The 15,312-nt window shown below is 37.8% G+C and overlaps 1 protein-coding gene across 3 annotated transcripts in view; it reads left to right on the top strand.

Moving 5' to 3' along the window:
- The window catches only part of scn5lab (sodium channel, voltage gated, type V-like, alpha b), a 205,894-nt gene that overhangs the window by 62,537 nt on the left and 128,045 nt on the right, over positions 1 to 15,312 (top strand). The window contains exons 5-8 of one of the 3 annotated variants that reach the window (XM_049480059.1): positions 188 to 316; positions 4,200 to 4,291; positions 6,518 to 6,769; positions 11,807 to 11,870. In XM_049480059.1, the coding sequence (XP_049336016.1) occupies positions 188 to 316; positions 4,200 to 4,291; positions 6,518 to 6,769; positions 11,807 to 11,870 (537 nt within the window). Of the gene's footprint in view, positions 1 to 187; positions 317 to 3,208; positions 3,948 to 4,199; positions 4,292 to 6,517; positions 6,770 to 11,806; positions 11,871 to 15,312 lie in introns of those variants that run through there. The other 2 variants (XM_022673864.2, XM_049480060.1) reach the window with 2 other exon arrangements.

Below are 15,312 nucleotides of genomic sequence, written 5' to 3'. Positions count from 1 at the left end.
AAGTACACTATCTTCCAGACTTTTAGTATGTACCCTGTCTTGTGTCCTACCCCCCCTTTCTTGAACAGTGTGTAAGTCCACGTTTTTAAATGGGAGGTTCGACCTCTCCAACTTTTCTGAGCCAGTAAGTCTTAATTATCTGGATTTATTTGTCCACCCCTTTCTCTGCCCCGCCCCCTCTACCCAGGTATACCTTCACTGGAATTTACACTTTTGAGTCATTGATAAAAATTCTGGCGAGGGGATTCTGCATCGGACCATTTACCTTCCTGAGGGATCCATGGAACTGGCTGGACTTCAGTGTGATTGTTATGGCGTAAGTATCCTACATCTATCCCCAACCCATGATTATCTCATGTGACCTTTTTAACCCCTTTGGTCTGTCCTCCACCCCTTCCACCTGGATCAATTATTGAAATGATTTGCTCTCATAGAATTAATGCACCCTGTAAAAATTGGTAGCTTTGGTTAAATGAAATATCTGAAGTTATAATAAGCGTACAATAAGACGTTATGCTCTAAAGTGTTCTAGATTGTAATTGTGACCATTTACCATGCCTATACCCTTAACCATCAAAATTCAGTAGGTGCCAAAATACAAGTAGATTTCTAAAATCTACTTCATGCCTCTTCTGTATTTTGTCTGCATTTTTGTTCAAATCCATTTTAATATCCATTTCAGATGAACAGTGCCTATAAAAAGTATTCACATTCTTGGGTGTTTTCACCTTTTATGACTTAAAAAACATGGACAATATCATGGACAAGAATTTTAAATAAATGAGGAAAGTAAAAACAGAAAAAAGTAACGTCAAAAAATGTACACTGGCTGACCTGATACAGGTCCTGGAAACCAGTGCTCTCACAAATAGTGAATTAGTGAAATCGAGTTCAGTGAATGTCTCGCATGGTTGTAGTATAAAGACCTCATGTGTCTGGAAGGCTGAGTTAAATTAATCATTTATAAATGAGAGAAGTATGGCTATCCTTACAAACTGAATGGCTGTACATAAAGGAGACTAGTTACATAAAGCATCAAGACACCTATGTCCACTCTGAAGGAGTTAAATTGATGCTATCACCACCATGCTTCAAAGTGGGAGGGTCTGTTTGTCATAGATTAGTCATCTCAGCTGAAGAAGCTTTTAACTGGTCAAAAGTTTCTTCACTAGTCTCCTTGCTGCACAATCACAGTTTGTTGGAACATTCTCCTCTAGTCATATTTACACATGTACTATATTCCTTGGTGGCAGTAACTGAACTCCAGGGATTTCTTTTTTTTGTATCCTTTCCCTGACTTACTTTTCTTGTTATAGGCACTGAATGTACAGGGTATTCTTGTTGAGCAGTCATATGTAGGGAAACACTTAAAATACAGACGTAAAAAAATGAACATGGAAAGAAATATTACTTTGTTGAAGGGTCTAAAAGTGGGAACTTACTAAACCTGGGTTTTTAACCCTCAACCCTATCCTCAGTGACCAGGTGCTCTAACCACTAAGCCAATGAGTAACAATGCAATCTCCAGACTGATTAAAGTGACCAAAACAGACATGGGCAAAGCCAAAAATACAAAAATAATGCTGAGCAAACAAACATGACAGGTTTAAGTAGAAACAGAAGAATGTGATCAGCTCTCACACAGGAAAAGGAAAACACTTCAGGATAGGTTGGGCTTTGGATAGATTGGCTTTGACATCATGTAAATGGGGATTATGGGAGGTGTAGTATTTGTAAGATTTGATGAAGGCAAGGGGAGAAACAGGAAGCATGACTAATGTTATAAGCCATTAGAAATTATCAACATGAAAATGTTTCCACTATTTTCAGTAAGGTTTTACATTATTGGGAAAATGATGAGTTCTACATGCATATCCTTTACTCAGGCTAAACATTTAAACATTGAAATAATCTGTGCAGCCGCTGTTTAAAATATTTAAATGAAAAACAACACATCAGATTTTTTTTTTTTTTTTACATTTTTTGTATGTTTAATGAAGGTTCACATAAGATTTTGATATTTTTCCTAAAATAAATATTAAAGCCATGTACCGTTGGCTTTTTACAGTTGTAGCTTTTGAACAGAGCGGGCCTGGCACGTTCCGGTAACACAGATGTTGGAAACCCCCGAGCGGTGTCTTCATCTCTGTATTACGTGATCATCAACCCATCCAGGCATTAAGGCAGCCTGACTGTGGCCAGCTTGTGGCCTGGGTGTGGCCAGTGATGAAGTGCTTATTTCTCGTTGGCCTTTACAGCTTTATTTCTCTTCCCTGAACGGGGCAGTTGTCCTTGAACTGGATGCCTCTGCCGCACCAGATAGATTCTTAGGCCCTACTGTAGCCAATAAGTCACGGCGGTGTCGGGACGTTGACAGGGCCGCTGGCCGCCATTCCTGGCTTTATTAAATCCAGACTGATGACTGTGAAACAGATACGAGCGGTGATAAACGATAGATGCTTCCCTTCGCCAATCCAGGTTCCTATGGAAACAGAATAGCCGCCTTCGCATGCTCAACTGCCGATACGTGCGCACATAATCATATTCTAACACCGCCCAGGCCTTGTCACTGTCTCATCTGTTGGCTCCACATGTGATATTACCAGTGGCTACATCACCCCCCACCCCCTCCAGCTCCGCCACCCCCAGCTGACCCCCCTCTTACAGTAATTCAATCAGTGTAATGGTCAGAAGAAATGCAACTCGATATGGGCCTGAAGCAGCCGGGTCCAGATGACTTGATCCTGCCTCCCAAATCAAAGCAGACGGGTGGTGTTGCTAGCATTCATAACCTTTGGTGCAAATGATAAAATTAAATATAATATACACCCATCAGAAATACCATTTGGACCTCCTCCTTGTTTCTATACCCATTATCTGTGTTTTCAGCTCTAATGATATATACAGCTCTGAAAAAAAATTAAGATACCACTTCAGTTTCTGAATCAGTTTCTCTGATTTTACTATTTGTAGGTATATGTTTGAGTAAAATGAACATTGTTGTTTTATTCTATAAACTCCGGACAATATTTCTCCCAAATTCCAAATAAAAATATTGTCATTTAGAGCATTTATTTGCAGAAAATGTGAAATTCCTGAAATAACAAAAAATATTCAGGAATCAATATTTGGTGCAATAACCCTGGTTTTTAATACATCTTGGCATGTTCCCCTCCACTAGTCTTACACGCTGCTGTTGGATAACTTTATGCCACTCCTAGTGCAAAAAAATCAAGCAGTTCAGCCTGGTTTGATAGCTTATGATCATCCATCTTTCTCTTGATTTTGTTTGAGGTTTGTAATTAGGTAAAACCAAAGAAACCCATAATTTTAAAGTGGTCTCTTATTTTTTTCCTGAGCTGTATAGGAGCACTTTGTAGTTCTGTACTGTAATAACAGACTGTATTCCTTCTGTTTGTCTGCATACTTTATTATTTATACTTCTACATGTGTCTAATAGAGTGAAGGATAGTGAGTGGACACAGTACCCAGCACCAGCACATCTCACTAATGAACATGTACCATGTTCCATGTCAGTGTCACTGTAGTGCTGAGAATGACCCACCACCCTAATAATAGCTGCTCTTTGGTGGTCTTGGGGCGTCTGAAGAACATGCTGAAGAACAGTCTGTAGTTCTAGAACTACAAAGTGCTTCTGTATGATCAGTGGAACTTAACAAAAAAGATGAGTGTAGAAACAAGAAGGTGGCCATAATGTTATCATAAATTGAAACTCTTTTATTTCCATTCTGCCCACCCTCTTCACAATCACTCCTGTTTCTTTCTCAGGTTCTTGTGTTTTTTTTTTTTTTGTCCTTTTTTTCTTTTTCAAATAATTGTAATTTGATCCTCCAGGTTTCTAACCGAATTTATTAAAGTAGGCAATCTGCAAGCACTTCGAACGTTCCGAGTCCTCCGAGCTTTGAAAACTATTTCCGTAATTCCAGGTAAGGGGTCAGTGTTCCTGCGTTCTGGGAGAAATAACAAAAAAACAAGCTGCAGTGTCGCTTATTGTCTAGTCCAGCGCAAAACACCCTCAACGTTGTCTTCTCCAAACATCTCTCTCGTGCATATATATATATGCCAACAACAGCCACCTCTCCCTTACCCTTTCCCGTACCCTTGCCCCCTCTCCTGTGTTGTTTGCCTGTTGTTGGTGCTGTTGTCATTGTGTGCGCTTCAATTTTCGCTTATTGCAGATATGTTACTGAGTTTGTGGACCTGGGCAATGTCTCAGCGTTACGGACGTTCAGAGTCCTACGGGCACTGAAAACTATCTCGGTCATCCCAGGTGAGACGGGCGTTAACCACTAAGGCCTGCCGTGTTGCCCGAGGCCTTAAAGCCTACCAGACACTTCCCTTCCCTTCCAAATAGTGGGATTGTTTTGGAAAGCTGGGAATGCTGTGTGTAGGCAATGAGACTTTTGAGTTGGAAAACACAAAGCAGCATGCACAGTATGTCACAGGAGGTGAGTTGGATTAGCCCTGATTATGGCCTGGGTGCAGCAGTAGCAGCAGCCACCGATGAAGTGCTCATTTCTCACCACAAAGTATTAAACTATTATCCTAGCAGGAGGAATTTGCTCCAGGCTATAAACTATAAAGGTGGCAGCTCTGAAGGATGACCCATAAAAAAGCCATGTATCATTACAGATTTCAATTGACATTAGACACAGACACAAGTGTCCAACAAAAGACTCCCAAGTGCCAAAATGTTGTACAGCACAGTGAACACAAGACAAGACAAGTGAAATTAGATTAAAGCAGATGGTTCAGGTTACAGCTCGGCCTCCAGCTTGCAGGCTCAGTTGACTCACTCCAAAAGTCTCATTAGACCTTAGTGCTTAACACCTAACACAGGCATGGATAGCTTTAGAGTGACTTGCATGGTAAGCCCCAAGCATTGACAGCAGACACATACTATAGCCAGTTGAAGGAAGTCAAACTTCAGACTGCCCTTCAAGCACTCCTTCAATTGTGCTGAAGTAATAAATACTACTGAAAGTGTCCAGCATTAATCACATTTAAAGTGAAACTTCAATCTCAAAATTATTGAATTTGATGAATTTCTACATCGCCATCTAGAATTATGGTATTTTTCTCTCTGAACGTCTGCTGTCAATGATTACAATCTGTGTAACTGTCAGTATATTACACAGGAATATTATGTTAGCTTTTTTTGTTGTGTGGTGTATGTTATTTGTCGTTTTGTGTTGTTAGATAGTAGAGTTTGTGTTATTGTTGTAACTTGCCAGTGGTTTGCATTGTTGTGAATTCAGTTCACAGGTGGTGGGCATGAAGAACATTTACATTTGCATCTATTTTAGTTTGCACTGTGATGTATTACTGTACATGCTATATGACAGTATCTGCAACAGAATAGAACTGTAGTGTTTATACAACACCAGGTCAGAAAAAGCTTGGACAGTATGTAAAAAAAAAGCCATTAAAATAGTATATTTTTTTCTTTTTCTCCCCAATTTTCTTGGCCAATTAGCGCCAGGAGGGTAAATACAAGCACATGCCTCGTCCGTTACATGTAAGTCAGCCTCTTTTTAGACTGCTGTTGAGGCAGCATTGCCGAGTAGCATCACAGTGCGCTCGGAGGAAAGCGCAGCGTCTCGTTTCTGATACAACAGCTCACAGACGCCTTGTGCTTTGGACATCACCCTTTGGAGAGAGCTACCCACCCAAAGAGAGCCAGGTCAATTGTGCTCCATCAGGGCTCTTGTAGCTGATGGCAAGCTACATGAACAGGATTCGAACAGGCGATCTCCTGATCATAGTGGCAACACTTATCTCGCTGGACCACTCAGAACCCTTTACATTTACTTTTATACTTTTATTCTTTTTTAAACATTAGCATAAACCAACATCATTTTAAGGTTCAAAAAATTACAAAAGGAAAATGGCACAGTAAAGTATTTGCCACTTTGTTATGCTGACACATTTTCAATATATCAAAGATGTTGTGGCAAGGAGGATGCTAAGCGCTGTGTTTCAGGTGAAATTGTGTCCCATTTTTCCTTCATTGCATATTAAGGTGTGCAACAGTACAAGCTCATTGTCACATTTGTGTATTACAAAATTCTCAGCTTGTTCTATTTATTGGGAATGTCAGGACTGCACGCAGGCCAGTCCATTAAACATACCATTTGTTTCTTTGTTTTAAGATCTCCATGTACCCTTTGAACTGGATGATCCTTTTTATTACTGGTCTGGAGCACACTGTGTCTATTTCTTCATGACAAATCTTTGGTTCATACAGTCGGCAATAAAGTATAATTAAAAGTAAATGTCCAAGTTAACATGGTGGCCATTTTTACTTGTATTTTCCCTACTGTCCAAACACTTCCTGACTTGGAGTTGTATAATATGCAGTATACAATTAGCAATTATTGCAGTTCTTTTTGTAATGCCTTTTAGTTCCAAGTTCTTAATGGCTTGAAACTCACATTAAACTGCATGCGTCTTAGTCTTCCATTGTCATTTTAAATGTGTTTTATTTTATATTAAGGCCTGAAGACTATTGTGGGTGCCCTGATACAGTCGGTAAAGAAGCTGGCAGATGTCATGATCCTGACTGTGTTCTGTCTGAGTGTGTTCGCGCTCATCGGCCTGCAGCTCTTTATGGGTAACCTGCGTCAGAAATGCGTGCGCAGTCCGGCCCACTGCATCAACAACACCGTCCCTTCCATCTACAGCAACAGTTCTTTCTACTGCAATAATAGAACCTGGTTGTCAGTGCACGATTTCATCACAGATGAAGGTAGGTGCTGTTTAACACCCACTGTGTGGTAGTGGGAAAAATTCACTTTGTTGCATGCCTTTTACATGTTTGTGAACACTGATTATAATTTGCCAGGGCAAAGTACGCTATTAGTTTAGAAAAGTTTACCTAACTTTAAGGCAACCTTTAAAGACTAAGATTCTTAAGGACAACTCAAACACATTTGATATATTTGATATGTCAATGTTCGATAATATCAAAGTTTTGGCAGAAGGAACATGAATGAAACCCCTCCTCCCAGTCTTACAACTTATGAATATGATTTAGCTTGCTTACATGTTTATGATGAGTCTTCATAACCATCCAGTATCCATCTTTTAAGCAAAGCGTAGTCCACCTAAACTCTCTTTCCCCTCATTTTTTGGCTCCCAAATAATCACAAGCTGATGGCATGTTCCAAAGTAGCAAGTAGGTTTTAATTCTTTGAAAATTTGTATTTAATTAAATCTTACGTGAAAGTAAAATAATAATAATAATAATAATAATTTAAAAAGTTTCAGTCTTTCAGTTATTACTTAATTATTATTAATCTGCCCTAAATACTGGCAGTGTATGTGGTGAACGCTGCAATACTCAGCAGAACATAACATTTTAACTTGCTTGCATACTTTAAATCATTGAGGCCAGAGAGATCAACATTATAAAATAAATAAATAAATAAATATGCTACACCGAGGGATGTTAGCCTGGGGAGTCGACTACACACAAGCTTAGGATATACACGCCCAGTTGGCAAATAGATGTTGCCAGTAGCCAATGGGAAATATGGGTGTTTTTTACATAGGTACACCCCAAAGGCTACTATGTCATTGAAGCAAATCAGTTTACTTAGTAAATATAATTAATCTCAATTGAATCAATTCACCCTAAACGCAAAATATACTGAATGTTGATTTTAAACAATGAACTGAGTATTTTAGCTATGTATTAGTATTTATTTGAGTTATTAATCATTGATCACAATTAATTAAAAAAAAGAGTTCTACTTTTGTTAGGGTAACTGTTTCAGCTGTCTAGGTAAGATTTTGTACTAGATTTCAGAGTATAGCATTGCTCTTTTTCTGGAGGTTCTATAGTTCTCTAGATCACATCTGACATCAGGCATGATGCCAATTGGTTCATGTTTATCTGCATGTAATATTGGCTGCACTTTTCTACATTAAAATTACAAGCTTTGTGTGCTTTGTACATATCTTTCAGCAAAAATGTAACATTAAGTAACTGACAGCATTCATTAAAAGGGATATCCACACACATATATTGATTGATTGACAAATGTTGATTATACCTATAGTGTAATATTTCCTTCATTCTTATCTCCAACTTTTAAAGGAAAGGTTTGGCATGTCATTCTATTATAGCAGTAGGCATTATGATGAATTCAGCCAGTCCAAATTACATCACCCTAAAAGAATCCTGTAATAAACACTTCAGACATTTGTGAATCAGTGCCAGGACAAATGGTCCTCCTGTTCTTTTCGGGAAAGAGGCTCCTTCCACTTTACTGCAAGTTCAGGATAAAAGTTCGGTATTTAGTGACTCAAGCAGATGCTTGACCCAAAGGCATGATTACATACTAAAATGGCTGGCCTTGTGGCCAGGATGTTAGTTAATTTAGTTCATAATGCTTTTAGGCAAAGCTTTTAGAATTTTCCCAGTATTTTTTTCTGTATGCATGACCTTGTCTAGATCTTTTGTGGCAGATTATTTGAGGATGGACACATATTTTGAGTTGTAAATTGGAATAAGATATTAGCTCTGTTGATCATGGCTTCGTCGTTGAATGACAGTGCTATTAGGTGAGCAGACGTCTATTTAAAACAAGATTTAGTATTATTTTTGGTTGGTCTCATTTCATTAGAATAGCAATTAGGGCAGTGCTGGCACTCAATAATGTGACCTGCAGTACGGAGATGTAGGACACAGACTTAAATAGATGGATATTTCTCCTGATGTGCCTTGTCATACCATGATAATGACTAAAGTGTCTTCCAGTAACCTATATGATTCTCAATGCAATCTAGATGGTACTTCTTGGAGACAAATATCGTGCATGAAAAATTTATAGACACACCATCGGTTTCTTCAGGTCCGCTAATTGTGCAGATTTAGATCGATAGAAAAATGAGATCCACTCAAGCTCTTTATTTCCTGCACCTGAGGGAGGAGACTGAAACAGTTGATGGTTAATAAAGAAGTTAATTGCCAACTAAATTCAAGTTAAACAATTGGGAAAAAAAATTCTATACACTATGGTCAAAATCATGACCAACTAACATAACATAAACCAATGTGTTATATAGTCATATTTAAAGATTCTAATCTATTCTAAAGTATATAGTACTAGTTACATACATGCCAAAGTACAAGTTGTAAAGCATATTTTATCACAGTCAAGCCAAATCCTTTTATCTTCAAAAACAACAACTTCACAGGAGAAGGATAAAACACTTTACAATACGGGTCACAAATAACAGTACTTACAACAATAATAAACATTATTAAATGGTTCAGTAAGGTTTTAATGTATTTTAATTGACACAGGACATTATTAAGACATTATTAAACATTACTAAATTTGAGTGATTAAAATGTATTAATTAAGACATGATTAATAATGCCTTAAAGCAGCACTAGGTAGGATTTCCTTGATTTTTTATCTTTTTAAAGAAGTAAAATTACAGCTTGAAACTCACTGCAGCGCTGCACTGAGGTATAATAGGAGGAATAGCGGTGCTCTCGTGTCTGTGCCGGAGCTCCTCTGAGCTCAAACCAGACTCTGTAAATTTTCTGAGGCGGCCGCGACCAACGCTCGCGAGAACTGCGACCTGCTTTCTGACCTTTGGTTCTAACAGTTCTACAAGGACTACTGGTTTATTCTTTACAAACTAACATACAAACACTCTGGCGGATGCTTGAAAGAGACCGAATATGTCTGTGAAAGCCAGAAAATGAGAAAGAGAAACTAATCCGCCTGAAACAGTTATTACACCCTACAACTGTAGGGGGAGTCCACGAGCACAAAATCTCAATTCTACCTCGTGGAGCTTTAACTAGTGTCATTTAATGATTTATTTAAGATATTCTGTTTTACATAGTGTTAATAAATATTCCCTTATTGTAAAGTTTTACCAAGAAATTTTAGTGAAAAGTTTGTAAACATAAAACACAGTGTAAAAAAAAGATTAACATGAATTAAAAAATGAATATTCAAGGTTTTTCACTAACATCTAAAACAAGAACACATACAGTCGTTTATTGAAGTAGGAGATACTTTGTGTTTTACTAAGTAATAATACATTCCCACAGCCCAGATTAGGAGCATTTTAATTCTCACTTTTCTAAACTAAACATTTTGCACAGTACTGTATTATGTTTAAAAATGTTTATATTAATCTGTCATTACAGATGTGGTGTATGTATTATGCTCTGTCACATGCATATATACCATTGGTATAGTTTTTAAGTGCCTCATTTGTGAAAACACTGGGAGCCTGGCTTCTCCTCCCTGTGGGCTAACAGGGTTATTGTCTGAAACAATAGCACCTGATCAGGCAGCGCTCAGGCAGCAGCAACAGTGTGCAATCTGATAAGCACCAGCAGACAGTACCTCGCCGGCTTGTGTTCAAGTCCAGGCCACACAAGAGACACATTTAAGGCCATGTTGCTGAAACCAGGAATGTTGACAGCTGGAGTCTGAGGCCGGGGCCGCCTGCCAAACGTGATCAGCTATGGTTCCCTCTTCCGGCCTCGGCCGTCTAAAAGCACTCCAGGCCTGGAGGAAAGGATGGATAGTGTGAAACCTGGAAGAGATAAAATGGTAGACCTGGCAGGAGGGGAACTGGTTTTAATGCCAGGGCCATTATACATGTAATCTCCCAGTCACTCTCTTCAGAAGAGGCAGAGAAATAGCCATGAGTCAGATTGATGGGTGTTGTCCTCAACTTCTCAAACTTGCGTCATTGTAGCATCAGGATGAAAGCACTGATTTACTTAAAACAGGGATATTTAAAACTTCAGTTTTTCATTGTGATGTGATGCATCTGTGTCTGTATGAATTACTTTCAGTTTCTGCTCATTAACTGGCATTTATTGTAGAAGTGGACAGTAGGATAAAAAAACACTTATATTTTGATATGTTAAAGATAAATGTTGATAAGTGAAACTTTAACCATCAGTGTTTTTTTTTAAAAAACACCAAAACACAGCGAGGCAGATATTATATACTATATAAATAGTATATAAATAGTAAATATGTAGTATTTACTATTACTAAGTATCTGTGAATCAAAACAATATACAGCTATGGAAAAAAATAAGAGACAACTGAAAAATGATGAGTTTCTTTGATTTTACCAAATCAAATCAAGAGGAAGATGGTTGATCACATAACATTAAACCAAACTGAACTGCCTGAATTTTTACCAGGAGTGGAATAAAGTTATCCAAAAGCAGTGTGTAAGACTGGTGGACCAGGGTTATTCCACCAAATATTGATTTCTGAACTCTTAAAACTTTTTTTAATATAAACTTGTTTCTTTGCATTATTTGAGGTTTGAAAGCTCTGCATCTTTTTTTATTTTTCAACCATTTCATTTTTTGCAAATAAATGCTCTAAATGAAAATGATTTTATTTGGAATTTGGCAGAAATGTTGTCCTTAGTTTCTATTATAAAACAAAAATGTTTATTTTACTCAAACATCTACTTATAAATAGCAAAATCAGAGAAACTGATTCAGAAACTCAAGTGGTCTCAATTTTTTCAGGGCTGAATATTTTGATAAAAACACAAAAAGGTTGCACACTTTGTGGTATTTTAAGGACTCAGTTAATTGAATTGCATTATCTAGTTATTGTCACTATTTTAAATTATTACAGTATGTTAATTTTTATGTGTTGCATAAAATTGTTCTGAATATACTAATGTTCACAATATGCAAAATATTGTCCAGCTGTATGTTTATGTATATTTAGTTCATTTTTTGCAATGTATATTTTTGTTCTCTTACCCCTAGACAACTTCTACAAAGTGGAAGGAGCTAAGGATGCTTTGATATGTGGAAACTCGAGTGATGCTGGGTAAGTGAAAAGCTGACTTCTGTGTTAATTTGCTGTTGTCCAGTGAAAACCATGTGTCTACTTTTTTGTCCGTTTATAGCTTTCTCAGTCATTTAAATATACCAAAATAAATGGACAATGTACATTAAAATGCTCCTTCAGACAAGAGGTTAAATAGATCTTTACCAGGGCTAAGTTTTTAAAATGGTTCTTAGCATTAAGATGAATTTTAGTTGAACAAATAAGCTTCACACAGTAAAACTGGCCTCAGATAAGCCTATCATTGGTTATAATCAGACAGTATTTATAACCATGATATTTCAGTGGATTTCCATAATAATATAATTTTATAATAAATCTAATCACAATAACTATTGTATTGAAAAAAAATGAAGTTTTAAACATTTCTACATACTGTCTTTTGTCAAAGCTTATTTAGAACAAAATCAAAGAGGAATTTGTACCTCTAAATCATATGTTTAAAAGTCCTACCTCATAATGATGATCAGATAATGTATCCATTATAATAATATAATAATGTAGATCGAAATAAATGGTGTAAATCTACTTGGAAAACAACTTTTACTTGATGACAAATCATGCCTCCTGTTTTGAATGTGGATATGAATTCTGCTTGTGAATTGGCTTGTCTGCTTGCCTGTTCACATGGACAATTCTACAATTGTTACTACACACTGTGGAGGGTAATGCCTTCTGAGGCATATTATTTCCTCTTCTTCTTTTAAAAATATATAGCATCATTATATTATAAGCTAAAGCTTTGTCAGTTTGTATCCACTTTAACTGGGGAGAATACTGTGTAGTGGTATAAGCACCACTGTTCACAATATTCAAAAAGAAGATGTCCATAATGAGATGATGACAAGACGACTTGACTGTGGCCTAATTGGGTTTGTGAATGTACAGCAGTCGAGCAGGCCGGTGGGGGTCTGAGATTAGCTTGACTGCAGTGTAAGGCGCTAGATTGGGTTCCTGTCAGAGCGTGACTAAAGCAAACACAGCTAGGCGGCTTTGAAGGCCTGACTCAGCACCAGTTACTGTGTACGCGTGAGTCAGTGGCCTTGAACAGCTCTCCTCAGCACTGGAACAGCAACCAGTCATCCACTAAATAAGGCTTTCCAGTTGTTCTTTCTGGAGTAACGAGATGTACGTGACAATCCCTGGTTTGGACTTCTTTTCTCATTGTTTTTATTGATGAAACAAGAAATCTAGGCCCAAAAGGCTTCAGAAGTGTTTAAGGGGCCCAGCCACTGCCGGATTCTTTTATTGTAAAAAGATTGGGTTCTTTTTTCAACAAGTGGTAGACCTGCTTTAAAGTGGCACAAAACCTTGATTTTAGCTGACTCCACCCTCAGCTCAAATGTGAAAAAGCTAAAAAGTGGGAGGGGTAGTTGGGAGGGGCTTTGGGTGATGTATGGGTTTAGAGACAGGACAGGACAGAGAGCTGATTGGCTGAGCTGCAGCCACAGCAGTGTCCCTCAGTGATATCGGTGAGACCCAAATAAGTGGACGTCAGAAGGGGGTGGTTTTATTGATTGGTTTGCATATTGTGAGTTTCCGCATATCCAAGTACACGGACTCATCATCCACGCCTATAGCACAACTGAACCCGTGAGGGCACTGCAGAGGCAGAAATTACCCCAATAAAAGTGTTTTTTAAAGATGAAAAGAAAATGTTTATAATAATTTTAAGCAGGACTGGTATGTTTTTTTTTACTTCAAAGAAACACATTTCAGCTATTCATGGAAAAAAATATAGTTTAATATGGTTTAGTGTGTCTTTTATAGCTTAATTGATAGCTTGATATGGTATTCCAACCCCAGTTCAAAAAAGTCAGGATGCCTAAATAAATACATAAATACACCAATTAGCAAATCTCATAGACCCACATTTTATTCACAATAGAATATAAAACACAGCTTTGGCCCAGAGATAACAGTGGTGTTTCTGGATGGTGTGTTTACATGATACAGCTCTATCAGCGTTATACAGAAGTTTAGGTTTAGATCTCCAGCACTGAGACTCGAGACTAGAGCAATATTAGCATTAGCCTCTAATCGCACAAAGTGCTAGCTAGTTTGCTGTTCACAGGTGAGGATTATTGGTCTGTACCTTGCTGCTGACCCCAGCTAGCACTGTTGGAGCAGCATTAGCATTACCCGCTAACTGTGCTAAGCGCTAGCTCTTTTGCTGTTCAGAGGTGAGTATTATTGGCCTGTAGCCTGCATGTTTACCTTGTTAAAACAAGCTACATGGGAAGAACCGCTAGCTAATATTGTCTTTGTTACTGGAACACTCTGGGTTTATAAGTGTAGTGCTGTCGGGCAACATTAGCCCTTTACCTTGGCTAGCCTCTGCAAATCTAAGGTTACTGTAAATAAACTGAAGTGCTTTACTCCCCCAAATAAACAGTTTTCAGGGGAGAAATCTGTGTAGATTAACATCCAGCGCTTGTTTTACTTTTAAAGAATTACAGTTTTGTTTTTATGAACATAGCTGCTGAATTAGAAGGAAAGCATAGCAAAACCCAGGTTCCTTACTAGTGTTGCATAATGTTCCTTATAATCCAGTGTGCCTTATGTAGGAAAAAGGGCCAGGAAATAGACGTTTATTGATAGTTTTCCTTATAATCTGGTATGCCTTCCACTAGTTCTACAGGAGTTCATGACATGGTCTTTCAATTTCTGATACGTTTTATATGCTCTATTGTGAACAGAGTATGGGTCTATGGTTTGCAAATCATTATATTTACATGTAAAATCTACATTTTACACAGCAATTTAACTAAGGTTAGAACAAATAAAGGTTGTATTGACTGCTATGATATACAGTATTTCAATACATATCTTTCTGAATTGTATGTGCTGTGTAGGCACTGAACTACAAAAGGGTTCTTCCCACATCCTGTAAGAATTCTTCATGAGATGTTATATAAAAGAATAGCCTGATGGTATTTTAGCTTTGTTGCTCTGGAGACGTTATTTAAAGCCAAGCTGTACTATGTTTCAAGCAAAGGTTCCATAGTATTGATACCTAACTAAAGCCCACAGAAGCTCTTCCTCAGCTCTCTATCTGTGTGCTTTGGAAATCATTATCACAGAGTTGACAGTTTTCCTATCCTCAGTCCTTCTGTAGTCTAGTATAACACTTAAAATGCTACTGTGACTCTCCATCTGATAACACTCCCTCCAATAAAGGCATTTTCTCTACTTCAAGTTGCATCCACAGCTGACAAAGTTGTGCAAATGCGCACAAGAAGCTTGTCTTGTAACATAGTGGAACAGTGGAGCTCTGTACTTGCTTTATCACTTTTGGGGATGAGTTGGGGATGTTGAAATGATGTGGGGTGGTCATCATGCAACATCCAGACTTCATTAATAATTTTGTCACTAAATGCAATCAAATCTTCACAGCAATGTTTAAAAAAACAATAGAAAGCTA

The sequence above is a fragment of the Astyanax mexicanus genome, chromosome 6 (assembly GCF_023375975.1).
Source record: "Astyanax mexicanus isolate ESR-SI-001 chromosome 6, AstMex3_surface, whole genome shotgun sequence".
In the NCBI taxonomy this organism is placed as follows: Eukaryota; Metazoa; Chordata; class Actinopteri; order Characiformes; family Acestrorhamphidae; genus Astyanax; species Astyanax mexicanus.
Note: the sequence above shows the minus strand (reverse complement) of the source record. Positions and strands in the feature narration are given on the sequence as shown.